Source organism: Somniosus microcephalus, chromosome 13 (genome assembly GCF_052327205.1).
Source record: "Somniosus microcephalus isolate GS21.2 chromosome 13, FLI_Smic_1.0, whole genome shotgun sequence".
NCBI classification, from domain to species: Eukaryota; Metazoa; Chordata; class Chondrichthyes; order Squaliformes; family Somniosidae; genus Somniosus; species Somniosus microcephalus.
Window position 1 is genome coordinate 19,570,964 of NC_140999.1, and position 17,417 is coordinate 19,588,380.

A 17,417-nucleotide genomic window follows, 5' to 3' on the forward strand; every position below is an offset into this window, starting at 1 on the left:
CCACCGGTGGCCGAACAAGTCAAATTGTGTTTTATGACACAGGATCCTGGGATTTTTACTAGTGTTTTGGGAAATGCATTCTGCAATTCTGTCCACTGATCTGAGAAAACTGAAAACGAGTTGCTTGTTTATCCTTGTAGAGCTTGGAATGTGTAGCAGGGTTTGCTGTTAATGACATATTTTTCATCCAATGATTAATTTCTCATTTTTTAATGGAACACTTGGAACACTAGCTCACTCTTGGTGATGTTATAGAGTATTATCTATTTGGACCCTTTCAGTAATAGCTGAGGAATGTAGTAAATTCAAGTTAATTCATTTGTTCTAACTCAGCATTAACCAGAGCAATGTCAGAGGTTAGCCTCAAGCTGATGGCATTCCAGACACTGCAATCTGTTGGTGGACTCAAGGACCAAAGGCCGTTCCCCATACTACATGAGAAATGACCTGTTGGATCTCCTTAAAGTGTTGCAGTCATAGCTACCATCCACTGGTCCTTACATTGTAAATAGCTGAAGTGCCCGGCGGTGCCGAGGCTTTTTCGAGGGCATGTTGTTGTTGGAAGAGAGAGAGAGAGCGACTGGGGGGAAGAGAGAGAGCAACTGGGGGGAAGAGAGAGAGCGACTGGGGGGAAGAGAGAGAGGGGAGGGGTGGGGGGAAGAGAGGGAGGGGAGGGGGAGGGAGGGGAGGGGGAGGGAGGGCGGGGGAGGGGGAGGGCGGGGAAGGGAGGGGAGAAGGAAGGGAGGGAGGGCGGGGGGGGGGAGGAAGGGAGGGAGGGGGGAGGGCAGGGGGGAAGGGCGGGGGGGGAGGGAGGGGAGGGAGGGCGGCGGGCGCCCCCCCCCCCGGAGGTGAAGACCGCCGATTGCGCGCGCAGCAGGAGCTGAGACGCGGCGTCTCTCTCGGCCGGCGGGCCCGGTTGCCATGGCAACCGTGACGCTGACCAAGCCAGAGAGAGAGACGCCGCGTCTCAGCTGTTCCTGCTGCGCGCGCGGCCCCCCCCGAGGGTCGCGGCCCCCCCCCCCCCCCCCTGAGGGTCGCGGCCGCCCCCACCTCCCCCCGAGGTGAAGACCGCCGATTGCGGCTGTGCGAGACGTCCGGCGGGCCCGGTTGCCAGGGTAACGCTGGACGCTCAGCAAGCCCCGGCAGAGAGAGACGGCTCAGCTCCTGCTGCGCGCGCACCCTAGCGGCGCTGGGCTGAGGCTCGGCCCTCCAGCCTTCGAGTGGGGCCGGGAGGTGCCTAGCTCGGGCGTGGGTGCGGAGGAGACGCCGAGGCTTCTAGGCCTACCTGGAAAAACGGGGAAAGGTAGGAAAATTAATGAGATTAGATAAGTTAATTACTTTCTAAATCATTTTTTTTTAAAACAATATGTGTTTTAAAAGCAACGTTTTTTTTTAAGACGCAGAAAGCGGGAAAAAGAAAGGAAAAGTTTGGAATCAAGATGGCGGCGACTCACCTCAGTTCAGAACGATAAAGCCCGGCCACACGCGCACCGATTGGCCCGGCGGCACACGCCAGCAACCCGGCGTACGATTGGTCGAGCTCGAGGTCACTCTGTCGCTAATGAGCGGATAATGAGATGCTAATGAGCGGAATGTTGAAGGTTTTTGGGATACCGCGGGCGCAATTTTAGCCCGGCCGAAACGTAAATACGCTTAAAACCGTCTCGGAAGCGTAAGCTTTCTTTGGAGGTAACGCGCGCGTAGGTACGCCCTGTAACTTTTGAGTGCATACCCATAAGCACACGCGATGACAGACAGATAGTCAGATAGACAGACAGACAGAAAGACAGAAGTACCGATTTATATATATAGATTATTTGGCTGACGGGGCAAATATATCTTTTTGGAGGCAATTGTCTAAAATTTTACAGTAGAACAAATTGAGTTTCACTCAATAGGGTAGATCTTAACACCCTACCCCCCAGCCCGGTGGGAATGGTGCAAGCAAGCGTGTTAAGATAGTGGGGAGGGTTGCGCAGCATTCCCGAAGCCTTCCAGCCCCACCATCTTAACCTACCCATGAACAGGAATTGGAAAGATGCACACCCCCGCCAGACGGGGCCTACTTTACGTAGAAAGATGCACCATGATGGCATTTTAACTTCTGGATTCAGGAGGCCCGCATGAGGCCAATCCTGACAGCCGAACCATGACAGGAGTTGGAAATGGCCAGAAGAGTCCAAGGTAAGTTTAAAAAATTAACTTTTTTGTAGAATCGTTGTGAGCCAGGAAGAGCAGGAGTGCTCCCTGGGCCGAACAAGGAGTCCTTGGGACCTCCCTGCCCCAGCCTTGCCCCTCACTCCCAATGTCAAAATTAGCTGCCAAAACCCCTCCTCAGCACTAGCTTTACACCGGGGACCGTTTCCTTGTGTCCCCATCATCCTTGGGCTCCGAACTCTATTTTTGCTTCCCCCCCCCCCGCCTGCCCTGACATCACTCCTGCTAGTTTAGGGCGGGAGACTATCCTGCTTTATTCAAATGAGGTCCGGGAGTTAAAATGGCCCATGGGTTAACACTGAGCTCCTCCCGGGGTATCCCTTCCGCCCACATCCCCACCTGACCCCGAACACGTTAAAATGGACCCCAATCTGTCAGTATAGAGCCTGGATTATTCAAACCATGACAAAGGACTCCGTTTTTCTATAACTAGGAATCCACATCTAAAAATAGGCCTCAAAAATCTATGGTACCAAACATGCAGGTGACATATAAAACATATAATGCCAAAACATGTCCTGTGCATATAAGCTATTTCCAATTGGCTTTCATTAACGATGCAAGCCAATCAAAAAGCATTGAGCCAGGGTTCTTCCTGTTTAGTAGAAGCATTAAGGTTTAACATTGCAGATTTTTCTGAACAGGCAAAGTTTGGATTTACTGCATTCTTGAAACACAACTAATAATGCATGTCAATTTAAAAGGGGGCTGGCTCAGGGCAGTGGGGTAAGTTTAGGGAACAGCTGGAAAAGTCTACCTTGTTGCTTAATTGGGATAAGTTTGTAATTAAGAAAGACTCAAAGTTATATTGAAAACGAATGTAGAAAATACAACCATACTGCTGTAATGCAAACTTTTGCAATAGTTTTGACTCCGAGTGTAAGCACACATAACAATAGACATGCAATATTGGCGCAGTGATATCTTGAACTCCACCGCATGACAATGTCTCTCCAAGGTTATCAGTCAAAGGGGGGAGAAACCTGCTTATAATACATTTTATTTTTCATTTGCAGGCATAATGGAAATCAGGTCAGTTAATGTTGGAGTAGTCGCAATCAAAGCGGTCAACACTGGCTTTTATTTGGCCATGAACAAGAAAGGAAAGCTATACGGCACGGTAAGGTTATACACACATCACAGTTTCATGTAGTATTTATAAAACTAGGTCCTAAATATTCTCGCTAAAAAACACTGGCCGCGATTTTGCCGACACTCAGAGGGCGGGTCAGAGGTTAAATTCAATTTGATTGACGGCAGGTTCCGAATCCACCGTCAACCCGCCTCCAAACAGCTTTCCCAAGTGTCATGGGACTTGACCCGACACCTAGCAGCGGGAAGCGGATTTAAAGGCAATTACCTGCCTATTAACAGGTACTTGTCAGCAGTTTTCAGCCTGTTTTTGGATTTTCCTGCTTCTGGGTCGGGCTTCCCAACATCCGGACACCACGCCAGGTAAGTGCGGCATGTTGTGAGTCTGGTATAATGTTTGTGAAAAGATGACAGCTGCAGGAGTGATGTGAAGGATGCAGTGTTGCACATGGTGAGTTTCAGCGCAAAGAAAATGTTGGTTACTGCATTTTTAAAACATTTACAGATTTCTTTAGCTTACAAGTTTTTACATCCAACTATATGTCCAATGCCACCTCATTGGGAGAACCTCTCTCACCAGTGACAGATCGCTTTTGTCAGCTCACCTGCAGCTGCCATCTATTCCAGCAAATGGAGGGAGTCATTGGAGAGCCTGGGTGCAAGAGGTCACCTTTGTGCAGTGATTGTCAGTGTTTGCAGCAGCTCAATGCTGTCAAACACTGAGAAATCAACTGTCAAAATAAAATTGTGTATGGTCCCTTTAAGGAAACCAGCAGATGGGTGGGAAGTTACTTGGGGTTGGCACACTAGCTTTACCCTTCAGGGTTCAAATCTAGCTCAGATTGATGCAATAAGCATCTCCCCTGTCTGTTGACTGTAAAGGTCCTATGTGAAATGAGCATGAGCACTCAATCCAGTTCCCAGTGGATGTTGGCCCACAGCACAAAACTTCCCCTAAATTGGTCTTCTCACTCAGGGAGGCTGCAGGATGGTTGCTTTGATAAATGGAAGATGTCATAACTTGCAGAGTAAGAGCTGCTCTTCCAACACTGGGGCTGAGGCACATTGTTGAGCCAGAATAGACGGATTCACTGCATTAGATTCAAGAATACTTAATGCTCATACTGGAATGGTGGAAATAGAAAGTGGTTCATTTCCAATACTAAGATCTAATACCATGATGAGCATAAAGTTGACTCATGGGAAAGGAATAATCAAAATAGCCTACACCTAGCAGTAGACTAACCTTCAACATTCAAATTTTCCCTACAGAAGTAGAGTAGCTCCCAAAGACTGAGGTATTAATACAGAAATAATGCAACATTTCCCCAAAATCTCTCAGAAATATTTCATTTGACAGATCCAGATTGCTACAAATGTAATCTATTGCGCACTTCTATGCAGACATTGGCCTCGAATATCCACAGGCTTTTATTCTCAATGAAAGCATCAGGAACCTTTGCTTCTGACCCCATCAGAGTATACAGGGTCGGTGGGGGAGAAAGGTCCCCACATCCTCGTGATCCTGGTAGGCACCTGTACCACTATGGCCACATCTCGTATATCCCACCCCATTATGGGGACAGGAAACAGCAAACGTAGAATTAGGTCGATTCGCAGAGGCTTTAATTTTCCTTTTTATGGAGCAGATCTTTCTTTTCGTCTCCTGTGTCAACAAAGTACAGGCTGTCGTCTGTCTTTTCAGACACAAGGCCACCCACTGTCCGCTCCTGCGGCCTCACATCCTCCAGAAAGTCACGGGGGGGGGGGGGGGGGGTTCGTGGCAGTGCCATCAACCCAGAAAAATAAAAAGTATAAGTAACCTATTGCTCCACTTCATTGGCAGGTGGAAAAAGAACAAATATTGTGGCAAAATCTTTGCGGGTCCAGGCGATCCTAGGCCTATAAAGCCAGGTGTGCCCTAGTTCTGCCTCCTCTTATCTGGTATCCTGGCCTAATGGCCGATTCCCAGGCTGGGGCTGAGGAAACTTCCTGCTTGGGAGTCCCCGGCCATGTCCCCACTGACACGGGTGACCTTGTTTAGGGCAGGCAGAAGTTCCACTCCAAAGAAAGTCTCACTGATACTAGCGGCACAGGCCACGTACCAGGCCCGTGCTGAATTATTGGCCCTTCCGCCACAGTCATGCCCTACTTACAGCAGGCATGAACCAAATTTTCCGGGCCATTGTATTAAAAATTTATATTTAACAGGGCCGCAGAGAAACAGGGGCTAGGTTGGTACTCGTGTTTCCCCACAGAAGGGAGTTCCCGATTTCAACTGTACCAACCCTGCCTTTCACTTTGTGTGGGAGAGCTTTCCTCGTACCCGATTTCTAGCAGCCGTTTAAAAAAAAAAACTTTTCCATTCATGTCTGTAGATTCTGTTGCCGATAATTTTTCCTCAACTACACATTGCAATTGCTAAGTGGCCACACATCATGTGACAGTCTTCTAAAAAAAAATGGGAACACTAAATTCAGAGGAACCTCACAGTAAAGGTTTTCAAATGAGGGTCCCCAGATTCTAGAGAATCTTCAAGGTGATCTCTGAAGGGAGTTATACAACATATAACTGCCAAATACTGATTTTATTCAGTATTTGCAGCAAATATTAATGCAACTTAACATTTTCATCAGTGAATGAGAGGACGCCACTTAACTTTAATCATTACCTTGTGCCAATAGGTACATATCAAAATATTTTGTCTATTTTAATGTACAAAGATTGACATTAAAAAAAAATTGTAAATTAAAATCCAATTTGAAGGAAATGATATATTTTGATATATCCACCTGCAAATAAAAATACAATCTTAGTGTAAACTTCCCCTCCTTCACCACCCGTCCCCATTTCCCTTCCATGTTCTACTCCTGAAGACACTCAGACAATTCTAGAGTACCCACAGCTCCCTCCTTCTTCATCTAAGTGGCCATTCTTTATGTGGCCATTCTTGACTGAGAGGGGGGCGGCATGAAGGCCCAGCCTGATTCTGTCCTTACCCAATGTCTAAACATGTACCCTTTCCAACAAGATTCATTGACTAGCGATAGGAAGAGAAAGAACTTGCATTTATATAGCACCATTCACAGCCAAATAATGTCACAGAGCACTTCACAGTCAATGAATTACTTTTGAAGTGTAGTCACTGTTGTTATGTAGATAAACATAGAAGCCAACTTACCTATAACAAAATCCCACAAACAAGATTGAGATGAATAACCAGTTAATATGTATTGGTGGTGTTGGCTGAGGGATGAATATTGGCCAGGTCACCCTGATAAGAACTTAAGAATTAGGAGCAGGAGTAGGCCATACGGCCCTTCGAGCCTGCTCCGCCATTCAATAAGATCATGGCTGATCATCGACCTCAACTCCACTTTCCCACCCGATCCCCATATCTCTCGATTCCCCATTAATCCAAAAATCTATCGATCTCAGCCTTGAATATACTCAATGACTCAGCATCCACAGCCCTCTGGGGCAGAGAATTCCAAAGATTCACAACCCTCTGAGTTGCTCTTCTTTTACATTCATCTGAACAGGCAGATGGAGACTTGGTTTAAAGTTTTATCCAAAACTCACCTCCAAAACTGCAGCACTCGCTCAGCCAGAAGCACAAACCCAGTCTTATTTTGTCCCCCCTCCATTGGCCAGTATTGCTAAAATGCCACCTCTCTTTGTAAAATGTTAAGTTTTTGCCCTATAAAAGGAAACATGATCACGGATTTTGTCATTTCTGGGCTGTTACTTTGCCTAAGTAATGTACCAAAGTTTTGTGGGCCTATTGACTGAAAAGGACAAGGAGATCAGCCTATCCCTGCCCACATTACTTATTTAGTAAATTAGCTAGCAGCTGTTAGAATAATGCCTTTTGCTGAACTTCACACCCGACCCTGCAGTTGAGCGGATTCTGATACCTGCCACTGATACTGGTAAGTGTGATGAATTTCATCCCCAATAAGAGCAACAAAAGAACAAAATACAAAGGAAACGCATTGTCTGGATCATCTTTCATAACCTGACACACAATAAAATCCTACTTTACCACATGCTTCCATATCATGGTTACTGCTTTGGTCTGGAGCACAATACACCAGACTATCCTGGAGACATCTTAGCAACATTTTACAAGTACTTGTTTTACCACACTAATTACGCAGTGAATTGGTTTGTCTTTATTTTGAGGGGGGGGGAGTGGGGAGTTGACTTTTTGTGCTCGTCACTAACAAATGGAACACTTCCCATCTCAGGTGTCCAGTGTCAGCACTCAAATCAGGAATTACTCATCTACCTGCAAAGTAAAGTTCTCTTCAGATATATGGGACATTAGCAATGTTCTTAACAAATTATGGCCCCCAAATCTCAAAGGTAGACCTTATAACGTGTGCTCAATAATTACCATTGCGACCTGAAAATGCATCAGCATGTCTGCCATCTTTATCTGAGTGATTCCTGACTTGGGTGCTGACATTCACTCCCTCTACCACCGGCGCACCGTGGCTGCAGTGTGTACCATGTACAAGATGCACTGCAGCAACTCGCCAAGGCTTCTTTGGCAGCACCTCCCAAACCCGCGACTTCTACCACCTAGAAGGACAAGGGCAGCAGACTCATGGGAACACCACCACCTCCAAGTTCCCCTCCGAGTCACACACCATCCTGACTTGGAAATATATCGGCCATTCCTTCATCGTCGCTGGGTCAAAATCCTGGAACTCCCTCCCTAACAGCACTGTGGGAGTACCTTCACCACACGGACTGCAGCGGTTCAAGGCGGCGGCTCACCATCACCTTCTCAAGGAAATTAGGGATGAGCAATAATTGCTAGCCTTGCCAGCGACGCCCACATCCCGTGAATGAATAAAAAAACCCACTGGGCACCAGAAATGGGGACATGGTCCTCTTGTTGGTGATGAGCACAAACATTCAACTGCCCCTCCTTCAACGAGATGACTGAACCCCAACCTCAAAAAAGCATCCCTTTCTAGCACAGTGTAACACTTTCATTTCCCATAGCAACCATCCGTGTGCCTTCCTGATTGAGATTATTTCTGTGCCAAAAGTTATCTATCTATGATCCTCTGAAACGCTTGTGAAAGATTACATGAGCAATTGCCTACAACACAAGTACAGTATGTGACTGCAGCACCTACACACTATTTGAAGTTTAATTTATTGGTTACTTTCTGAATAGGAAATCTGAAAGCGTAACCCTTAAGCTCCTGGAACATTTTGAATGTTCCTCATCCTCCGAGTTGGCCAATTCTATTACTTAAATCATGCTGTAGAACTGTCAATCTACCAATCATTATGCGATTTCTTAAGTATATAATAAAGAATGTGGTTGATTCAAAATTTTTATATTTATGAATAGCATAGATGCATTAAGGGGAAGCTAAATAGGTGAATGAGGGAGAAATGAATAGAAGGTTATGCCGATAGGGTTAGATAAAGTAGGGTGGAGGCTCATGTGGACAATAAACACTGGCATTGGCCAGTTGGGCCGAACAGCCTGTTTCTGTGCTGTAATTTCTATGTAACATGTACAACCACATGCAGGGATGAGAAACAGAGATGGTGCTGGGAGGGGTAGGATCTCTGAGGTCTATGATTCAGCTGCAAACTGCAATTCAGCCTCTCTCTTGAGGCAGTTAGAAGTAGTCGGCCTGCGTACCGGTGTGCTTGCTGACTGCCGTCATTATCAATCAAATGTTTCACGGTCTTAAGACTGTGAGTTAGGGAGTCATAGTTTGGGAAGAACACGGTCTCCTCATTCTCCAGCAGGGCCGTGCCAGTGAGCACAATGTAATGCAGCAATTGTAATTTCAATTCAAACTGCTTTTCATTCAGAGCCCCTTACAGTCTGAAGCACTGTGAGCTGACCTTTTGGAATCTGTAAAGATGAGTTTGATAACTCTATGCTTTGAATTCCAATCCTTGTAAGCCCCACGTTACAAAGTTGCAATTTTCCTTGCACCACTATCTTGCACTTTGCTCCCGACACTGAAGTCAACTATATGCTGACTGGCTGAAATCTTGAGGTCATTGACCTTTTATCAGTCTGTTCAAATGAAGTTCAGTGTCTCCTGACTGAAATGCAATGAAAAGTGATGGAGCAAACCCACCGACGTCATTTTAACATTGAGAACAGAAAATTCTGTCAGCGGACTACACTAAAATTAATTACTCGTTGGTAACGTTTTGCAGATTAAAGGTTCTGCCTAAGACCACATCACAGTCTCGGCGAATTGAGTAGCTATTCCAACTTAAATTTTTCTTTATGTTTTTTTTTGGGGTTGGGGGGGGGTGGTGTGGGTGGGCGGGCGGTGGTGTGGTTGTATTAGTTGGTCAGCTAGCAACAAGGCTACTTGTCATTTAAACTTATTTTCCCATGCTGGGAGCGGGCAGATAGATAGAGTGGAACACACCATGTGAATGAGGGAGGGGGAAACATAGCACAGTCCAGACTTGCCTGCCTTGTTTGCCAGTGACAACTGTGGAGAAGTCTGAGGTGACCTTACATAGAAACATAGAAGATAGGAGCAGGAGTAGGCCATTCGGCCCCTTGAGCCTACTCCGCCATTCAATGAGATCATGGCTGATCATCCAAACTCAGTACCCTGTCCCTGCCTTCTCCCCATATCCCTTGATCCCTTTAGCCTTAAGAAATATATCTAACTCCTTCTTGAATATATTTAATGAATTGACCTCAACTGCCTTCTGTGGTAGAGAATTCCACAGGTTCACCGCTCTCTGGGTGAAGAAATTCCTCCTCATCTCTGTCCTAAATGGCTTACCCCTTATCCTTAGACTGTGCCCCCTGGTTCTGGACTCCCCCGCCATCGGGAACATCCTTCCTGCATCTAGTCTGTCTAGTCCTGTTAGAATTTTATAAGTTTCAATGAGATCCCCTCTCATTCTTCTAAACTCCAGCGAGTACAAGCCCAATTGACCCAATCTCTCCTCATACGTCATTCCTGCCATCCCAGGTATCAGTCTGGTGAATCTTCGCTGCACTCCCTCCATGGCAAGAACATTCTTCCTAGGTAGTGAGCAATTCCTTTTGGGGAAAACAAATGGGAAGGAAATGCTGGAAATAGAGATGAAAACAAGTTTACTGTCATAATTTAGCTTAAAAAATTGAACACAAGTGGCAAAGCGATTCTTTTGCACTTAAAAAAAAAACCCCATTGATCCCCTTCCATAACATTTATGCTCTCTCCCTGGTTGGGATTGAGACAACCCTGCTTGTAGACATATAATCATCTCTTCTACTTTTTCTTTTAAGCTGACCTGGTTGGAGGTATGGATGCAGAAAGGGAACTTTTCCTCATGCAAATGCCCTTCTTCTCTCCCCGCTTCCCCCACCCCCGATGACACATCTGCCAAACCTAATCACAGAGGGGAAAATGGTCATGCTTTTCAAATCATAGAATGTTAAAGCACAGAAACAGGCCATTCGGCCCATCTAATTTATCTTGGTATTTTTCTCCACGATCTGCACGAATCACTGAGTCTTTTTCCACTCCGCTGCCCGCTCTCATACCCTTTTGCATTTTCAAGCCACTATCTAATTCCCTTTTAAAAGAAGTTATGGATTATAGAATCATAGAATAGTACAGCACAGAAGGAGGCCATTCAGCCCATCGAGTCTGCCCATCCGGCTCTTTCGAAGAGCAATCCAGTTAGTCCCACTCCCCCCGCTCTATCCCCATATCCCTGCAATTTTTTCTCCTTCAAGTATTTATCCAATTCCCTTTTGAAGGCTACTATTGAATCTGTATCCACCACCCAATCAGGCAGAGCATTCCCAATCCTAACCACTCATTGTGTAAAAAAGTTTTTCCTCATATCGCCTCTGGTTCTTTTGCGAATCACCTTAAATCTGCGCCCTCTCATTATCGACCCTTCAGCCATTGGAAACAGTTTATCTTTATTTACTCGATCTAAACCCTTCATGATTTTTAAACACCTCTATCAAATCTCCTCTTAGCCTTCTCTGCTCCAAGGAGCACAACCCCAGCTTCTCTCGTCTCTCCACGTAACTGTAATCCCTCATCCCTGGAACCATTCTAGTAAATCTCTTCTGTACCCTCGCCAAAGCCTTTAAAATTGAAAATTGAAAATTCTGCTTTAAAAAGACAGTTTGCGGCAAAGAATTTCACAATCTAAGCACCTTCTCCATAAATAAATCATTTCTAAACTCCTCTGTAATTTGTGCCCCATTGTTGCGGTTTTGCTGCCCAATTATTAAAAATAATTTCCCAATTGTAGTCACCCTGGCCTGCTGCAGTACAATTCATACTGGGCAACCATAGAGTCCCATTGGCACAGTGCTGGGAAGAGGTCTGCAAGACTCTCTTCCTGGATAGCGTGGATGCATATTTTGGAGATGGAGGCGACAGAAGACATCACAGCACCTAACATAATCTCATTGAAACTTATAAAATTCTAACAGGACTAGACAGACTAGATGCAGGAAGGATGTTCCCGATGGCAGGGGAGTCCAGAACCAGGGGTCACAGTCTAAAGATAAGGGGTAAGCCATTTAGGACAGAGATGAGGAGGAATTTTTTCACCCAGAGAGTGGTGAACCTGTGGAATTCTCTACCACAGAAGGCAGTTGAGGCCAATTCATTAAATATATTCAAGAAGGAGTTAGATATATTTCTTAAGGCTAAAGGGATCAAGGGATATGGGGAGAATGCAGGGACAGGGTACTGAGTTTGGATGATCAGCCATGATCGCATTGAATGGCGGAGCAGGCTCGAGGGGCCGAATGGCCGACTCCTGCTCCGATTTTCTATGTTTCTATGTTTCTAACGAGGAAGAAAAAGTGAAAGAAATCTGTGGTCCAATAGTCGTCTTCAACCGTTGATTCTTTTTTTTTTCTTTTCTAGGAAGAGTACAACAACAATTGTAAGTTTAAGGAAAGGATAGAAGAAAATGGTTACAATACCTACGCCTCGCTGAAGTGGAAACACAAAGGACGGCAAATGTTCATCTCATTAAATGGGAAAGGGTCCCCTCGCCGGGGACATAAAACAAGGAGAAAACATCTCTCAGCACACTTTCTGCCCATGATGGTGCCCTAGAAGTCAGCTTGCGCCCACGTGCCCTGAAACTTATATCATTACCAAGTCTTGCCAGTTGATGCTTCAAACAGAAAAAAAAATGCGCGTTTTCCTTTTTTTTTAAATCGTGGATCTCATATACAGAGCTACTTTCCTCTGCATAAAGCTTGTGCAAGCAACAGAGCATATACTGTTGTAAATATATGTTTTATTGGGACCATTTACAGCGCCTCTTCATTGGTATAACATTAGGACTTCTGTAAAGGAAAGGAAAACCCTTCAGCCACAATAGACAAGAGGAATGAAGCAGTAGGATTTAATGGAACAATTTGGTTTTTTCTAAAAGAAACCTGAAAGAAGCTGATTTTTTGGCTTAGAGTGTGGACAAAAGCAGTAACAATGCTGTCTGGGGTGGGGAGGGGGGAGAAGGGGGGGAAATAACAAAATAACTGTTGAGCACCAATACCAAAGTTCTGAATTGTTGCAATGCACAGAAGACTATGCTCTAGTCGAAGAAAGACTGCATTTGTAATTTGCACCAGCTTTTAGAGAGACTACATACAAGTAAACCATTAAAAGGTATCTTCCATACGTTCCTGGACTGCATATCAGCTGCACTCCCATCACGGAAGATCCACGGGCGGGAAGTCCAAACTGATCTACTGTGAGCACTGAAGAGATGGATTTGTGACTCTCCGGTTACACACTGACACAAGGGCTCGGCAACACTGCAAGGCGACTGTTGGACAGGCTGATGGTGTTGTAGGAAATGGTCATATTTATGCAATTATAAATCGTGCTGTTATTCCTAGGTTAATACAATCAAACGTTTCATTGCATGGAACATTCTTGACGGTGGTTTTGCCAAACCACCTACATCACTTCAGAACAGGGGAAGCTGGCTTTCATGTAACATAACAACTTAATAAATCTCTTTCTTTCCTAGAAAGCACATGCAAGAGATATTGTTTTACGATGCCTTTCTAAAGCTTTTCGATGTGTTTCTTAGAGTGTTGCAACTCTTTTACAACATAGTGAATAAAGTGGTATCTTACTAATTACACCCTTGCAGTATCACATTGTCTGAACACTTTGATTGTGCTAGCACCATATTTGTGCAAGTGAATTGGTACAGTATAAATTGGTTAAAAATCACTGGCACTTGTAGGGGAAATGGCAAATATTGAGGGCAATTGCAGGGAATATGTTTCTCCTAGTGTGGTTCCAATCAATTTTTCTCCTCCCCAGCTGTTTAACTTTAATCAGCAACATGTTTTCAAATATTAGCCACCGTGTCAACCGTAGCTTTGTGGGTAGCACTCTCACCTCCGAGTCAGAAGATTGTGGGTTCAAGTCCCACTCCAAGAGACTTGAGCACAAAACCTAGGCTGATACTCCAGCGCAGTACTGAGGGAGTGCCACACTGTCGGAGGTACCGTCTTTTAGATGAGACGTTAAACCAAGGCCCTGCCTGCCCTCGCAGGTGGACGTAAAAGATCCCATGGCTCTATTTCGAAGAAGAGCAGGGCTGTTCTCCCAATGTGCTTGCTGTAGAATTAACATTGTACCTTACCTGTAGTACCCATTGACATACCCATATTTCACACCGTTACAGTTCTTGTACAGCTCAGTCCTAAAGATGAGCTTGGGGTTGAAATTCCTGCAAGTGTGGTTGGTGCAATTCAGGCAGATTGCCCGTGGGGGAGGTCCTCGAATCAGTCGGGTTTTCATCCTATTGAAGAATCGTTGTTAATCCCCATCAGCGGGAGGGAGGGCGAGTTTCCTGCTGAGAGCAGGCATGGGTTTCATATTGGGCCTTCCCAAGGCTCCAAGCTTAAGAAGTAAAGGTAATCAATTCACAGGAGGTCAATTAACACATAATGGCAACACGTTTCCCAGTGGAAAAGGAACATTTGCTTTGGAATTCAATCTTCAGCCCTTTAAGCACTTCTGGCTCCCTCCATGGCTGCTTTGCTTTGTCAGCACTTCTTTGGGGTGAGCACTTTTACAGGTGATTATTATTTGGGGCAGGGTTAATAACCTCAGAGGTCACCAGCTGCAAGTCAAACCCCTCCCATCACACATCCTGCAGGGGAGCAGCGACCCTAGTATTTCAGGTCCCTTCTAAAGAACATACTTCAAAACTTATATATATTTGTACACAATTTCAGATTTCCCCATATTGTACTGATGTAAGTCACAAAGCCCTTTGTATTTCATTGGAAGCTAATCTTGACATCTCTCAAAGAATCCCTCTTCACCATACACAGCGACCAATGATTCTTACCCAGGAAAGAGCCCCATAACTGCTCACAAAGAAACAAAAAGCCAAAGAAAAACATCTTTTATTTAAAAAGTTTTCACAACAGAACAATTACTTGGAATAAATTGTATAGTCCTTGTTTATATTAAAATGATGATTCATAACGCAGTGAATGTCACTTATCCCATTGCATATCAAGTAATGATCCACATGCAGTGTGTATACGTACAGCTGCCAACTTGTTGATTTGTTGTTAGCACAACGCACAATTGTTACGTGCAAATGCTTTCCAACATGCCCAGCAGATATGACAATAACAATTCCCATAAATAATACCCATTGCGTGCTGGCTTCATCGGTTGGTGCAGCAGAGAGACAAGTATTTCCAGCCATGTTTGCAAAGTTGCATTTTTGTCACCTCCGAATGTATTTCAGTCCCAGAGTTTTAGGATAAGCGTCGCAGTCTTTTATGTTCATGACAATTTCCTGTTAACTTTTCTCCCCAGGTTTACAGTGGTTGATGTGAAACAGAACTGGTGGCTTTGCAATATTGTCTGAACCCCATTCATTCTATATGTAACACTTTAAATGGATGGAAGAAAGTGAAGGCCAAAGACTGCAAGCATATAAAATACTGAATACCTTGTTCTGCAGAATGGAAGTTCCATGCAAATAGTGATTATCCCATTAACAATTGGGCCTTAATGGAGTTGTGGATGTACAGCATAGATACAAGTAATTCTTCCCATTGCTCTTAATGAGTCAACAATAGCGCAACCTACATGTCACCTGGAAGGAATGAGCTGCTTTTGAAAGACCAGTGACCGTCTTCACAATGTAAATTCATGATAATGAGTGGCATTTATGTCAATGTACACAAACTTGCATCAAATAAGTTCTGTGAATGTTGCAAGTGGTATTTCTAAATTTCCACAAAAACGTGAGTGCAAATTGCATTTGTGTTGTGTACATTGGAAAATTGGGCCCCAGCATTTGAGCTGACATTTGGCATTATTGAGAGAATCAGAAACAAATTCATTCTTGTGACTGAAACCAGCATCTAAAAATCAATCATTCATACTCTAATTTGCACATTCCTGCATATTAACTTACCAGTGAAAGACTTTTACTTCAATTAAAAGGAGATTAAAGAGAAGGCCACTTGGTTATTTTCCACGTGGCCTTGCAGGCCCTATATAAAAGATGACAATACAAAACACGGACCCATCAACCACGACAGTCAAACTAAGAGTTGATTTTGTGTAATTAAATTCACCCAAAAGCACTCGCCCAAGTTAAGTTACAGACGCACTTCGAATTTTCCACCAATGAGGGAGCAGCATGAGCACAGACCTTTCCATAATGGCAGGTGGTCCCAGCAAAATAATATAAATACAAATAGAAATGGCTTCACAAGAGCTTCATCGGCCAGTCAGCCAGGGACAATGAGAGGAATTTTGCCAGCTCCAGGGAGGCGGGTATGGAGGCGGGACTGCCGGGAAAATGGCAGAAACTGGGAGCGGGTGCCGAACCCGCTCCCAACCTGCCTCCGTGCCATCTTCCCAGGAGGCGGGTACCCGACCCGCACCGGGTCCCGTCTCCTGGAGGCGGGAAGGGGATTACAGCCATTAACTGCCTGTTAACAGGTAGTTAACAGGCAGTTAAGAGGATTATCCCCATTTTTCCAGCAGAGGTGCAGGCTTCCCGACATTGGGAAACCCCGCCAGGGTCAGCGAGGCGAGCAGAGGGTCTGCGGGGGTTGGAGGGGTCCAAAAGTACACTGCGGAGGTGAGTGATGGGTGCAAGTGTGGAGAGGTAAGTATGTGAGGTGAGTGAAAAGTGTTAGAAAAAGTTTACTTACCTTTGTTTCTTCCTGCAGGCTTCAATCGTTGGGGATTCGGAGGTTCCGGCATCTCAATGGCAGAGATGACAGAATGGCTGCTGCATTCTCTGATGCCACAGCCATCTGCTTTGTATATAATAGATGTAATAGCAGAGCACTTAGAAAAAAGCGACAGGATCGGACAAAGTCAACATGGATTTACAAAAGGTAAATCATGCTTGACTAATCTACTGGAATTTTTTGAGGATGTAACTAGTAAAATAGATAAGGGAGAACCAGTGGATGTGGTATATTTGGACTTTCAGAAGGCTTTCGATAAGGTCCCACATAAGAGATTAGCGTGTAAAGTTAAGGCACATGGGATTGGGGGCAAGGTATTGACTTGATGATATTGTCGTTAGTAGTTTTTCTGTCTGTTAATCACTGATGGATTGTATATATTATAATTACGTGGGTCAATTGTAATAAGCTAGCCGCATCTGTGATCGGATGATTAAACAGTAAAGTCACGACATAACGCAAAAAGTTACACATCAAATGATGAGGGATGACCATCATACTGAACGGTACTGGCTCAGCTCACTTACCTCGGTGGAGGCTTCCACGGTTGGTTGACTTGTATGGCCGTCGCAAGATCAGACCAGTCCCTATAAGATCCTGGTTTTGCCGGCCACTCTGGCTGTGGTTAGCGGATGGATTTTGGCAACGTGGACGAGCCACGTTAAGACTCGGAAAAGGCACTCATTTAATGGGGCTTCGGACCCACGAGTGCAACCAAATAGAAAGCAAAGAGTTGGAATAAACAAGTCTTTTTCCAAGTGGCAGGCAGTGACTAGTGGGGTACCGCAGGGATCGGTCCTTGGACCCCAGCTATTCACAATATATATTAATGATCTAGACAAGGGAACTAGATGTAATATCTTCAAAT

The 17,417-nt window shown here is 44.9% G+C and overlaps 1 protein-coding gene across 1 annotated transcript in view; it reads left to right on the plus strand.

Annotated features, from left to right (window-relative positions):
* The window catches only part of fgf22 (fibroblast growth factor 22), a 185,536-nt gene extending 172,079 nt beyond the window's left edge, over nucleotides 1–13,457 (plus strand). The window contains exons 3-4 of the mRNA XM_086006023.1: nucleotides 3,234–3,337; nucleotides 12,210–13,457. Of these exons, the coding sequence (XP_085862149.1) occupies nucleotides 3,234–3,337; nucleotides 12,210–12,404 (299 nt within the window). The 3' untranslated portion in view covers nucleotides 12,405–13,457. The remainder of the gene's footprint in view (nucleotides 1–3,233; nucleotides 3,338–12,209) is intronic.
* The last annotated feature ends 3,960 nt before the right edge of the window (nucleotides 13,458–17,417 follow it).